This window comes from Amphiprion ocellaris, chromosome 18, assembly GCF_022539595.1.
Source record: "Amphiprion ocellaris isolate individual 3 ecotype Okinawa chromosome 18, ASM2253959v1, whole genome shotgun sequence".
NCBI classification, from domain to species: Eukaryota; Metazoa; Chordata; class Actinopteri; family Pomacentridae; genus Amphiprion; species Amphiprion ocellaris.
The window spans coordinates 25,120,062-25,134,502 of record NC_072783.1 but is presented as its reverse complement, the minus strand read 5'-3'; the positions used below and the strand labels follow the sequence as shown (position 1 = coordinate 25,134,502).

Below are 14,441 nucleotides of genomic sequence, written 5' to 3'. Positions count from 1 at the left end.
TTGTGCTGCTGCGCCGGGTATTTATCACAAGAGTCGTGACTGTTCAGTTTACATTGCTAGTTAGGCGGTCAGACGGTTCCTAGTATACTCGGTCTTGCGTTGGACGCCCGTGGCCTTCGATAGGTTTCGTCAAGTGCGATTTTTTTGACTCACCAGAAATAATTAGTTTTGTATATTTAGTTTATTTTTATACGTTGTTGTGTGAGAAAGAATGGCCACCGCTCCCGAATACGCCCCGTTCTTCGCAGTGATGGGTGCCTCTGCGGCTATGGTGTTCAGCGGTAAATATCACACCTTTTCCTATTTAATCTTTTTCTTAGCTACAAAATGTTGATGTTCGCATTCACTGCTAACCCCTATGGCTGAGACGTCTACCATGGTGTTCGCCTTGTGGCTCACTTATGAAAGACATCCGCTAGCCTTGCTAACGTCGCAATGCTAATCTTGTGCTGTAATTTCTTTAGAGTTAGCTGAGGCAAGTACTGACTTTGATTTAATAGTAACGTGTCAATATCTAGGCAGTGCTTGTTATTTAATACAGTTATAGCTTCTAGCCTTTCTGTTTAAGCGTCAACCAGCAAAGACCAGTGAGGTCTAGTTAGCTAGGTGATGACGACTACATAAGTTAGCTTTGACGTTAGCCTCTTGGACTTACCAATGTGCTTTATCTGAAGCGAGAAAGACAGGGCGGGAATTGCTGCTTCGCCATCAAAAATGTGACTTTTCCCGTAAAAGCGATGCTTTTTTGGTAACAGTAGTGTTCAGTCTTACAGTATTCTAATATACTTCATTCTCCCCTGACACAGCTACTCGTTAGCTTGCTGCATTTAGCAGAAGTCAGCTTAAGTTAATTCCCATCTTTCCTACAGAAAACCACACGACTGCATGAAAGGTTTACGAGTGTTAAATGATAGGTGATTAGTTGAATACTAAATAATGTTATGCCTGAAAGAGGAGATCTTTAACCAATGACATTAATTTAAATAATTAAATTGATGTCTTCTTATGCAAACTGTTTGCACCTGTCAAATCGGTGGAGTGACATCTAATTATATGCACGTTATCTTAGGTTGAAAACCGCACTTTGTTAGAACGTAAATGGCCACTGGAAAGCAGGATCAGCTGGTTAACTTCCTTATTCCTCAAAGGAATGACACAAGGTCACATGATTATCACATGATGGGACTTCTGACTTGGAATTGCCATCTGGTTACTGATCTGTTAATGTTAATTAAACTCTAAAGATAATGACCTTGCAATGCATCTCTCTCTTTTAAAGCAAATCTCGCATTTTTACTAAAGATATCAGCTTCAATTCAGCTGTTGTGGTATTTGCATTCAAAGAAGGAAGTGACACAGAAAGTGAACTTTGAAACAGGCTTGTTTTATAATTGTTGGTGCTTGTTTTATGGATTTTTTTTTCCTAATTTTTTCATTAAAGCGAGAGCTGCATCATATGCCAGTGATATAGCCACATGTGACTAGAATGACTATTGTAATGGATGCAGCTGCAATGTAAAAACAACAAGGTAGTAATTGAAACTCTACAGAAGGCTTAACCTGCTGTAGCTGGAGGCCTCTGGCAGTACTGGCTTATTTACTGTAATGGGTGGCACCTAGTTTTGATTGTGAGGCATTGCAAATCATTGGTTGTAGTGTGAGATCTTAATCTATGTAGAGGTAGCTTTTCAGACTTTTTCAAATCTCAGCTTGAGATTTCAACTACTTGATCAGACCTAGTAGTAACTGCTGTTTTAAGGCAGCACAACAGGGTAATACAAATAATGTTATGTCCCATGGTACAACTGCAGTTTTTTTATGTTGTTCAGCCTACCTGGAAATAAGCAGTAGCAGGATGCCAAAGCTGGCCCTGCTTGTGTGATAGATCAAGTTTAATGTGTAGTGATAGGAAAGGGCAGCGTGGTGATGGTGGCGGCCTTTGAGGCTAGACGTAATACTAGTCTTTGGAGTGACAGCTGGGGAATTAGCTAGTAGGGAGGGGATCATGCTGGTATAAAGAAGGGATGTGGTAGTGGTGGGACAAACAGGGACACTTGACGATTCAGGCTTCAGCTAGAAGAATCTTACAGTGGGTTGTGGAGTCAGTGACAAAAAATTATAACTTGTGCTTCTTTGATGTCATACTCTGCAGTGCACACAAGGTGGAAGACTGTGGCTGCACTTTACTGATTGGCAGTCAGTCTTTCATATTTTTGGGGGCTTGATCAAACTTCCAGGCTGTAGAATATTGATAACAATGACATATTAGTATCACAAGTTCATTAAAATAAATGGATGGATTTTAAAAAATCTCTCTTATTATCATCAAGTGAAAAGTTTTCATTTACAGTAATAAACAATTTTCTAGAACCGGCTGTAAGTTGCTGTGACTCCTGGTGTCAGGTGATGTTGCGTTTTTTTATTAGTCTGGTGATGGTGAGAGGACAGCCTTTAGTGATTCCTGCCTCAAAGCAGGTGACACTCACAAGGTGTCATTATCCATGGGTGTAATACCATGACTCCAGTTGATGGCTTTGCTGTAGTAACTTTTTTTTGACTTCCCTCATGACCAAAACAATTAAAATATAATGTAGGTTTATGTCTCCAACAAGTTGATTTATCAATCAGGCCATTACAAGATTGATAAATCAGCTTGTAGTGAGCTGACCACAAGTTAAGCAGGGCTCCAGATTCACTTTTTCACTGGTAGCACCAGTGCGACCAACTTTCTTGTTTGATCGCACTTCCCACCTGATCACAGGTAAAACACATCACTTGCTAAACATTTTTTCTTATGGACAGACACTATAATTTACCAATATTCCATAAATGCCCCACATTGCAGGCTGCAGTAGCTGCTGCTTAGTATCTGTGGTGTTCAGACAGGTGTGTGAACAAAAATGATTTTGAAAAGAGTTAAACTAGGGTGTTCTAATGTCCTAGATGAAAAGGAGTGTTTTTTTTCCTACATGGGATCTTTTCTATGTACAGCGCATGTAGGTCCACTCTGCATTTCAAAAGAAGGCCGCATTTTTAAGCATAAATACCACACTACACCAGAGTTATAGAACTACTAGTTTCCACCACTGTGATTAACACAGTAGCTGCCTGCACCTGTTAGTGACACCAGTACAGCTTAGTGATTATCGATGGGATCACTTGAAAGTTTAACTGGTACACTCAAAAAAAGATTGCAAATTTGACCTTTTTGGTCGCAGTCTGGAGCCCAATTAAGATATGTGTTTGCTGCTTGAAACAGCATTTTTTGCTTTGCAGTGAAGTGCCTATTCCAATATCCCATGCAGTGGCAGGCACCTATGTTCCTCATAGGATAGCCTGCAAACAATTTGTCATCAATTCTGTAATTATTTTCCGCTTAATCACTGTTAAATAGCGCATTGAGTTACTTCACCTTTAATTCACATTTCTTTCTCTCCTTCAATGGAGAGGTGTAACTGGTGAGGGCAGCATGTGTACTTGAGACATCCCCCAGCTTCTAATGCAATAGATTAGTCAGTGAGTTTTAATTTCTACAGTCAGCCTGATATCTTTACATAATTCATGGCTAATATGCAGTTTTGTTAAACTGGCAAATAGTTTTACAGCTACTCGCAAATGACACTATCTTCCTGATACTGTCTTTTTCTCTCCCTGATGTTTGTTCCTCATAACCAGCGCTTCCCCATTTACCCATCATTGAGAGCAGACCAATCTGCTGTATGTTGCGTGGGCATTTTGCATGCAGGATCAAACCTGGCTGGAGGCGCCTCCTGCTCTGACATCACAAGACATCACGAGGGCATCCCATATATGAAATATTCTGCAGGGAGGAAAAAAGAAAAGGGGCAAAGCTCTTTACCTAAGCTCTGGGGATTAGGATTAAAACCCAGAGGTTGTGCCACACCACTGCAGAAACTGCCCTGCCACACATCAGACCTTTAATCATCAGGACAGAATGACGGTGAATAAGGATTCCAGTGTTTCCCTATCAAGCCTCACCTGTCACACCTCAATGACTCCAAGCACACCAACAAAGAAGGATGGATGGTTGAAAGAAACGGATGTTCTGAGGGAGATTTCTGTGTTTCTGCATATTGTCCTAAAGTCATTTTCTGTAGCAAAATTACAGTTTGTTTTGGATGAAATGTCTTAATTGCATCTGCCATATTACTCCGTTTTTATAATTAACTGCTGCAGTAGGCATAGTTTGTTGGATTTAAATAATTTACTTCACCAGCAAAAAGTCTGGCACTTCCACAAAGTCAAAATGAAAAATACAACAGTCTTTCTTTGGTTTTGTTGGGGCTTGCGAAAATAGCGGCCAGTTGCACTTAGACACATCTCCAAAGATGAACGAGAGTGATTTAACCTTTCCTGATAGCATCAGTCCGGTGATAAATCAGTATGAGCAGTTGGGAACATGGCCGGCTGCCATGAATACATTTGAAGATTGTCCTGCATCTTTTCCCTGTTTGCCTCAAGATCCATTTGCCAGAAAGCCTCACAGCTAGTCTTGGAATTAACCAGTATCGTCTCCAGGCACACTGAACACAAGAAACGAGAAAACACGGAGATTTTATACGGGGCACCTCAGGCTGTATGCACAAGGCTGCCTCCCAAGATGATCTCTCAGGAGACTTTTCAGATTTAATCATCAGTATGTTGGCTATGAAGAGCCAAGAAAATGACACTGCCAGGCATTGCCTTGTTTACACACCAATAATATGACAAGGACAGCATGAGATCATAAGGATCCACAAAAATGGAAGGATGCAGTTTTGCACTGTATTTGTTGATATTGTCTCACGAGATAGTTATGTTTTAGTTTCAGTTGCATAGGATTTACTGACTGTTAGGTGTCCATGATGACTTCTGTTTATAAGTAACATAGTAACAGCTACGTATGAGGACAAAGGTAATATGTAGACTTGAAGTAGCATCTGTAAATCTGAAAATAGATGTGCTAAATAACATGTTAATATGTTTAATATTGCTGCATAGTTGAAGTGAGGAAAATGATGGCCCATATATTAGCCACGTACGCACCAATATATTGTGCATACGTGATGATGTTTCATTTTGCTGTGTCAACGTTCACATTAATGCACAAGTGCATAGACACACCTCTGATATGAGGAAGTCTTGTCAACAGCCTGCCTCTGATTTATGATGTGCTGCCCTGCTCTGACGGGCTTCGTTGCATATTACAAATGACTCACTCATCTCACCTGCAAGTTGTTTGCTTCTTTGTTGTCGAGCAGAATTACAACCAGCTGTTAATGGACGCCTGCTGTTCTGTTGTCTTTTTTTATATGATGGTTTCTAATTTTAGACCTGTAGAATTATTGATTTTCTCTTTCACTGTTGCTCCTGCCAACAGACTTGGCTGTGTGATGCAGGTGGCACTGTGCTTTCTCCTCAGTGTCACAGATCGATGGAGCTAAACTTGCTGATAAAGCTTTTAGTTCTCCTCCTCTTCCCCCATTTCATTACAGTGATGCTAGACGCAGACTAGTATGGGCTGGATATAGCACATCCCCGGTTCCCATTCTGCACTGGTACTGTCTCTGGAGACTCTGGTATTCTATTTCTTTTCTGACAGCAGTTCCCTGTGTACTAAAAACCTAATGATTTTTCTTTCAATCAGAGAGTGATTTACAACTCTGCAGCTGTCTGGCAGAGTTAACTGTGCAGTTGCATTAGCTGAATCCTTTTGAGACGAGACGAAATGTGTGAAAAGACCGTTTTTTGGTTGAATGGCTTACGTATGAACAGAAAACGGCGTGACCCATTATTTCCCTTTAAACACAGTGAGAATTTCCCAGGTGAAACCATGTTGGATTTTCAAGGGGAACAGAAACTGTAACAGTTGTGTCGTATTATTGCTCCATCTCTTATTTCACTTCTGCTTCATTATTCAGTTGTGCCCTCTGGTTTCCGCCATCAGTCTGCTAGCCTATTGTAACTTGCATTGTAGCATGTGCTGTCCAGTTTGTTGTCTTGTTTAGTTAACTAATTATCTTCTCTGTTTGTCCCTCTAGCCTTGGGAGCTGCCTATGGCACAGCTAAGAGCGGTACAGGTATTGCTGCCATGTCTGTGATGAGGCCGGAGCTCATCATGAAGTCAATCATCCCCGTCGTCATGGCGGGTATTATAGCCATCTACGGCCTGGTAGTAGCAGTGCTGATTGCTAACAACACCGCAAACGACATCAGCCTGTACAAGTGAGTTCAAATGACCACAGTCACATTTTCACCCATTTCCCTTTTATTGGTTGACGTATCTCGAAAGCAACGTTTATATTTTGGGGCGAAAGTGAGAAAGAGAATGTCATTTAGTCTGTTCTAAACAGTAGTGATTTGGTCATGTCATGTGTCAGGCTTGGCATAAGCCATTAAACAAAAAGACAAAACAACTGCACAGATGTTCATGTGACTTTACTGTTTTAATATCAACAAATCCCCCTACACTGACCAGTGCCCTTTTTTTTCCCTACTAAAATGTTTAATCTCTGTTGTCATGGTTCTCGTGTAGCTCCACTGTGAGATAGGTATATTGATCATCAACTAATAAATCAATGACACTCATGCTGATAAAATACAATTTTAAAAAAATATGTAGTTTTCATACATTACGCACCAATTGCAATTTTGGTCTTGCCACATCACTTCAGACACTTAGGACGTGGTTCTTGTGTTGGCATTGATATGCAATTTAATCAAATAAATTTACCATCACATTGTAGCAAGCGAATAAAGGAAGTTTCATAATGGTGCCATATGAAGTCATTTATCGACAGAGATCTCCAATAACACCAGTCTCATTCTTGAACATCTTACTTCCATTTTATTTAAGAATAGAAGCATATCTGGGTATCTTGATAGCCAAGTGGTTAAAGATGCATACACATAGGTGCAAAGCCAGTGAGTCCCCACTTTGACTCTTGGCCAGCTGGACTTCACTGCACATCACTTCCCTGCTCCCTCCCATATTTGTTGTATGTCTTCCTGCAAAAATATAGGCAACAGAGCTCCAGAGAAAAAAGCAGCGTTGCTAAGTTGAGGTATTCTGTTTCTCCCAAGCAGATGTCACACAGATTCAGTTAAATACAAGCTGCAGGCTCGTTACAGCTGGAAAACTCAGTCCAACAGTGGAGAGCTTTTCTACACAGCTCGTTACATTCATGCATTGTAGTCTCTGATCGTAGATGCTCTGACTGTCTTTCAAATATTGTCCCTGGTTTGAATTGTTAACTGTGGCTACTTGATCAAGTGTTGATCATCATCTCGATTAATGCTTCTCTGTGTTTTGTGTAGGAGTTTCCTCCACCTGGGAGCAGGGCTGAGCGTGGGCCTCAGCGGTTTGGCAGCAGGCTTCGCCATTGGCATTGTCGGTGACGCAGGCGTGAGGGGGACAGCTCAACAGCCAAGGCTTTTCGTGGGCATGATCCTCATCTTGATTTTCGCTGAGGTCTTGGGTCTCTACGGGCTCATTGTTGCCCTCATCCTCTCCACGAAATAAACACCCAAACATCTCCACTACAAGATCAGTCCTTTACGTTGCTGCTGGAGAAAAAGTGTAAACCGAAGGGGGAAAAAAAAAAAGAAAAATTTCTGCCACGCAAGATGAAAGAAGTGAAGGCGGGGAAAAAATGAATTAAAATGGCTCCATAAATATGGTCTTATCTCAACAATGTGTACAGTCGTCCCAGTTTGATAGTCAACTTGTAAATGCGCAATGTAGTGATTTGTCTGTCTTTTGTGTGTGCGTGTGTGTGTGTGCGTGCGTGTGTTAAAAAACAATTGTATGATGAAGGTTCCTTTTTTCCCTCCACTTATTTCAGGCTTTGAGGCCAGCTGAGGCAGCTTGGCCTCTGGTCTTAGAGAGCTGACCAAAGGGCCGCACAGCTTTTTCTCCTCCCATATCAACTCGGGAGTTGACACAATTTCTGCATTAATCTTGAGGATCTATTTGTAAAGAGAAATGTGTATGGACTAAAGCTTTTTTTCCACTGATTTTGTTTATAGGAAATTGTTCATTGAATTGTTTAATGCAGCAAAAGTCTCTAATTCCCCAGGTTATATACATATATATAAATATATATATATATACAGACATATAAATATCTATATAGATAGATTTAATGCACTGTGGGTTAATTGTGATAAGTGGTTGGATTTCCTCTGGATGTAATTCTTGGTTTAATAATTAAGACTGCCTTTAGTATGTTGCTGGTGGAGTGGGAGTTTTGTGTGTAGCTGTATTCTAATCATTACGCAAACATTCTCAAACTTCAGTGTTTTTCCTGTAGTACTGCTGTTTGCATTAAAGGTGTGTGCGCCCCGTGTTGGGTCTCACAAGTGTAATTTTCCACATTTCATCTCCTCTCCATCTTATTCCACCCCGTCCCTTTTCATCTGTGGCTGTACTTCATCTCTTCCGCATTCCAGCCATTAAAATCCTGCATGGGTTTCAGTGTTTTGTTGCTGTTGGAATATGAACCTGAAGAGCAGGCTAGTTTCAGAAGATTTAATCCAGATCCAAAAAGATTTGTCACATATGCCCGCCAAAAAATTGACACTATGGAACATATCGTTTGTAGCATGCAGTAGGAATCCAGGGAGATTAGTATGCAAGTTTGGCCTAGTTTCATGCAAGGACTGGTCCAATTTGATCTGGAGTTTATTTTCTGAAAATGGAACTGCTGCTGACGCATTTTACTGAAGCGCCAATCTTACAATCCTGTATTACCACTGGTATTGAAATTATCCTGATGTGTCGACGTGAATGTTTTCACAACTGAATTAAAGAAGATTCCAACTTAGATTTGACTGGCTTCTAAACACAGGAAAATGTAGTGTTTTCAGTGCTGCATATTTTACTGTGACATTTTAAATGTCATGCAGAGAGCATGACTTACCATTTTATTACAAAATTACATACAAAACAAGATTAGCCGAGTTTCTGTTTTACTGTAGTCCTCTCTCTCTGTTCCATTCTGTGGTGAGCTGACAATCTTCACACCACAAGAACTGCAACTGCAGCACTAAAAGACAACCACACACAGTCTGTTGTGGTATGGGGAGAGACTACTTACAACATAGTTGGTAAATAATTGTATATGATGTTTATATATACCGGTAAAAATGCGACACATCTATAATATGACATCCTTCTGCATTATGATACAAGTACACAAAAAAAATCCTGACTCAAGCTGTTTGGAGGCTGCTGAGCAGAGTCTCAGAAATGCTGCTAATGGCGCTGAAGGTGGCACTGTCAGGAAATGACTGTATAAAGTCTTGGCCTTCTTCTATGCTGGTGCTGAGAAGAGGGTCCAAGGGTACAGAACCTGAAATGAGAAGACACAGAAGACTCAGATAATATCACACTTCCTACACGTCACTGCTGCCTCAAACTTGAAAGTAGCAGTCAAAACAGTAGAGGCGTCATGTGACTGTTTAAGGGCGCTGAACGCTTTGAACTGATTGCTGAATGTGGTTTTCTTTGCAAGCTAAAGCTGCACAGACACAGCTGCCTTCTCACTGCCACAGGGTAAACTGAATTAACCGCATCATTAATCAAAACACTGATCCCCACACAAAGCAGATAAACACTGATGTATTCATTTAACCATGAATTATTGATTATTACATATCGCAGCTTCCAACTAAACATGATGCTGCACTGAAATCTGGATCGACCATTTTAGTAGCATGGCGGTGAAGTAAATGCCTCCAGAATCATGAATGGTGGCTAAGGAGTGATGTGCAGTTGCAGTGTGCTGTGACACCTTGTGGCAGCAAGTAAACATTACAAATAAATTCACTGCCATCGAACTCACCTAGGAATACTGATCCGGTCAGTTTAGCCAGCTCCTCACCACCACCTTTGGAGAACACGTTGCTGCATTCCTGAAAGAGAGGACAAATTATTAAAACACACACAGTCTAGCTGCACTAAAGTGAAAAATGCACGTGTGCATTTGAGAGAATATCCAATCAGGTGTTTCAACTGGACACATTAGTCCATCTACAATTTCATTACGGTGTGTTCAGTGACTGAAACGTCCAAACATTTGCATTACAGATTACTCACAGAGCAGTGTGGACAAACAAATCCACTCATGTTCTCTATAATGCCAAGGATCCGCACTCCTGTCTTCTTACAGAAAGTGATCTCTCTTCTCACATCGCCAGTTGATACAGCCTGTAGCCAATAAAAGACACATTTTTACTGATTTTCATGCATCTTGCGGGGGTTTCTTGTTTGTGTATGTGTCAAACATTAATTGGTCAATCTCAGCAATTTTGAACTGTGGTGTACTGTACGAAAAATGACAAAAATGAGGATTTAAACGTAGCAACATCTTGCAAGTCAGTGTGTTCTGGTATTTGGTTACAGCATTGTACAGCTTCCTCCTTCACCTTGCTACACAAGGCAAAAGCTACATTTATGGGCATATTTGTCAATATAAACATCCCTTTCTCTGCAACGACATACTTTGGATCTACTGACACTACTGTTCAAAAGCTTGGGGTCACCCAGGCAACTTCATGTTTTCCATGAAATGCACATTTTTATTCATGCGCTAAAATAACTGCACAAGGGTTTTCTAATCACCAATTAGCCTTTCAACACCATTAGCTAACACAGTGTAGCATTAGTTGAGTTGCAGTCTAATGTGTACCTGAGGTGTGGTGACCAAAATGGCTCCATCCACTCTGTGTTTTTTAAGGTTTTCCAGTACAGCCAAATGCTCGTCAGACGTCCCAGGTGGTGTGTCCACCAGCAGCACATCCAGCTCTCCCCACGCTACATCTGACACAAACTGGCCGATCATAGCTGCAGGACAGGATATTGGGTAGAAGAATTTTTACAGGGTTCGTAGTGAAGCAAACAGTATATCACAATGTTTTTTTTATTACCTGGTGACTCTAAAATAATTTGCGAATATGCACAGATGCAGCAGAACATTACAAACACTCAGATGAAGGGAATAACAGATTATTTGTCAAGCATGGCTAATGGTAAGGTCTGAGATATGCTAGCAGGCAAGGCTTATGGGGTGCTCCTGGTCTGCTGCTACGATCTTGGTGCCAGACACCACAGTGCACCTGTGTAGTACAGGCCTTTAAGGGTCAGAGCTTTTTTTGGCAGCACATGAAGGCTCAACAGCATACTAAGCAGTGGTAGTCATGTCTGTGTCCACTAGTGTGTACCAGCACAGAACCGACCAATGTGGACATGTTAGATCTATTACAGTCACAGATGAGTAGTGGAGTTGTGTACCTGTTTTCTTGGGCCCCCTCCACACCACTGCTTCATCTGGGTCCTCCAGTAGGAAGCCAATGGACATGAGGGCCAGACTCTTCTGGGCGTCAGTGTAAACCGGCACCCAACCCGAGTCACACTGGTGCACGTCGGTCTGACCCACATTCAGCATGCGAGGAATACTGGGTCCACATAGATCAACATCCAGGATACCAACCTGATGAACATGATTAAAAATATAAATACAGCATGTATTTATATTCTATCCATTCTTTCTAACAAAGGGGAATAAGTATTTGTTGTTCAAATACACAGCGTCTCTACACCAGAGTGGATGTCATGAAAGTAAAATTGTGAAATAAGCTATTGGACATTTGATAGACGGGATCACATAATGTCAGATTTATATAGACATGTCCACTCAGAGCATCATGTGGCAGATTGTCTGTCGTACCACGTTGCCAAAAACGACTTCTTAGACAACAAATGATGGTGTTGTGGACGCTCAAGTGTCTGGTTACAGCCCGGACCGACACGTCAGCATCCAGCAGCCAACAATGCGTTCTCATCTTTCTGTTGTTATCTGTGGCATCGTGACATCTGAATAAAGCTGCATTTTAAGGTGGCTTTTCATAGTCCCGGGTCAAAGGAGTGTTTGCGTCCTGGTTCGCTTTCTGATTGAAAACCACACCTAAGTGGGGTGTGGATTAATTCAATGGTTGAAGACTTGGCACCAGTTAAACGGCTCAAAAAGTTTTTGTACACATTTAGCTGCATTTAACCCTTTTCTAACTAAAAAAATAACATTTTAGCTTTTTCTCTAAATCAGGGAAGAACACCATTTGCATTTAGCGTTTATGTTTTTGTTCAGGTTAAAGTATTTATCTTCCTAAGAACTGGTGTCCACATATGTGGACATCAAAGAGCGTATTGTTCATAATATTGATAATAATTGTAATAATAAAAATAACAACAACAACAACAATAATAACAATATAGATATAATATTAATATACTATAAACATAATTAAATATAATAATCAGATATTATTATACAGACAGACAGACAATCACACAGTGATTGTTTTCACAGTTTTCAATTGTAAGACAAGTAATGGTTTTAGTAGGAATGGTCATTTTTGGCATTTCTTACATAAATCTTACATAAATCTAAAGCCGATGAAAGGATTTTTGCACCTTTATCAGAAAACTGCAGCTCCTGCAATGTGGATATTGCATTTAGCTATATCGTGAGTTCAATAATATTGTGATCTATTAATTGTTCAGCAATGGTACAGAGGGTAACAAATCTGACAAGAGCTGACAGTGACAATGACCGTGACTGCTGCAGCTGCTTCATAGTAAGCAACACATTGACTGTTTAATGCATGATTTCCAAAGCAACAGATTTACACATGCATTGCAATCAGGTATATCTCTGTACTAATGTTCCTGTATGTTTTTAAAAGGATAACAGCATGCTGTGTTCTGCTGCTCGTACAAACAAGCATTCATTCATTCATTGAGCTCACCTTCTTTCCAGCATGCCGGAGAGCCAGAGCTAACTCTGTGGTGATGGTGCTCTTTCCAACACCTCCCTTCCCTGACAGCACCAGCACAACATGCTGGACCTGGGACAAGTTTCCATCTTCTATATAAAAAAAAAAGAGGAAAAAATGTGCGAAATCACCATTAGCACAACAGATAAATGAAAAGTTACCTGTAAAGTTTAAACGGAGGTGGATTAGGACACAGCTGCCAGTAGAGTAGTGGATTTCAACTGTCAGAGTAACTTAGAAGCAAGATTCTGACCAGTGGCATTGATAGGCATGGGCATTAGAGGCTGTGGATTTATAGTCTTCTGTTTGTTTATTTTTACATAACTAAAAATGATAAAATAACAGCTCTAGATCGATTCATGTGGCATTCCAAACATGCATTATCACCCTTAAAAATGTGACATAAAGAAAGTGGCATGATCTTACTTTGTCTAGAGAAGTGTTTCATAATTTATATTCATTCTGCTCGGAAATACGTTGAAAACGGTTCAAATGTCAGGTTTTAAATTTAGAAACTGATGAGTCAACCCCCCCCCCCCCCCCCCCCCGTCTCAAGATTCTTTAAAAAAAAAAAAAAAAAAAAAAAAAACGCCCGAAAATGTCGCAAAAAGTGACGACGGTCAACTTTCATCAGCCGAGGTCACAAGTTCATCGTAAGTGCGCAGTGGGTAACTATACAATATATTTTTCTCACCTCTCTTAAGTTATGAAAAACTTTTGGTCAGCTATAAAGGATATTTGCATCCCTAAACGATATTAACAGTTTTAGCAAGTGACACACGAATATGCCACAAAACTTAAGCAGCTTCTGCTAACGGCTTAGCTAAGCTCACAGTCAGCTGCCAGCTCTTAGCTTGAAGAAACGCAGCTAATGTAACTTGTATGCTACAAGTCATAACAAATCCTCTGTAAGAATTTTGTTGACCAGTATCTTCGACTTACCGTTGCTTTGGTCCATATTTTGGATTCAGGGATACAGCATGCACTCGGCACAGAGATGAACTGCCGCTATCGTCACACATCACCTACCAATCACACAACACATGTCGCATATAAGTCCCGCCTCTCTTGTAGTGCAACCAATAGGCTGCCGAGACGAATCACGGTGCATTCAGGTACACCACTAGAGGTTAAAGATATGTGTGAAGCAATATTTTTGTCTTTGATGTGGTTTAATAATCATATTATTACTTAAAAATGTAAAAGGTGAGTAAATTGATTAATTTAAAATAGCTTGATCATATGGAATCCTTGGATTGTTGAATTTTTATGATATTTTTGTAAGGTTATAACTTTAGTTCTGAATTGTTCAGGTTGTCTGACTAATTAATAAGAGTAAGTGCCCATTTATAATACTTAATGAGTTCACATGGTGTGCTACTGTAGTCATCAGCTTCTGCTCACCATGGTCCTCCTCCCCACCGAGGTATTCACTGATGATTTATACATATGTTTTATATATATTGTTTTGTAGGGTTTTAATCATAGATATTAAAATCACTTGTGTAAATTCACATAATTAATAACATCCTGGGGTAGGGTAAGCTCAATATTTAAACTTGCTTAGTGTTCTATTCTTTATTATATCCTGTTCATTTTATATGTTC

At 40.3% G+C, this 14,441-nt stretch overlaps 2 protein-coding genes across 2 annotated transcripts; one reads left to right on the top strand and one right to left on the bottom strand.

The window, feature by feature from the left end:
• atp6v0cb (ATPase H+ transporting V0 subunit cb) lies at positions 1 to 8,376 on the top strand. The gene is made up of 3 exons (XM_023298393.3): positions 1 to 281; positions 6,042 to 6,225; positions 7,318 to 8,376. The coding sequence occupies exons 1-3, from the start codon at positions 212 to 214 to the stop codon at positions 7,520 to 7,522; spliced, it is 459 nt and encodes a 152-aa protein (XP_023154161.1). The 5' UTR covers positions 1 to 211; the 3' UTR covers positions 7,523 to 8,376.
• Positions 7,770 to 13,875, bottom strand: nubp2 (nucleotide binding protein 2 (MinD homolog, E. coli)). Its single transcript, XM_023298392.3, has 7 exons — positions 13,777 to 13,875; positions 12,808 to 12,926; positions 11,294 to 11,492; positions 10,692 to 10,846; positions 10,100 to 10,210; positions 9,846 to 9,915; positions 7,770 to 9,353 (listed from the first exon to the last, which is right to left on the bottom strand). Exons 1-7 carry the CDS (start codon positions 13,790 to 13,792, stop codon positions 9,214 to 9,216), a joined length of 810 nt encoding a protein of 269 aa, XP_023154160.2. The 5' UTR covers positions 13,793 to 13,875; the 3' UTR covers positions 7,770 to 9,213.
• Positions 13,876 to 14,441: the final 566 nt, after the last annotated feature.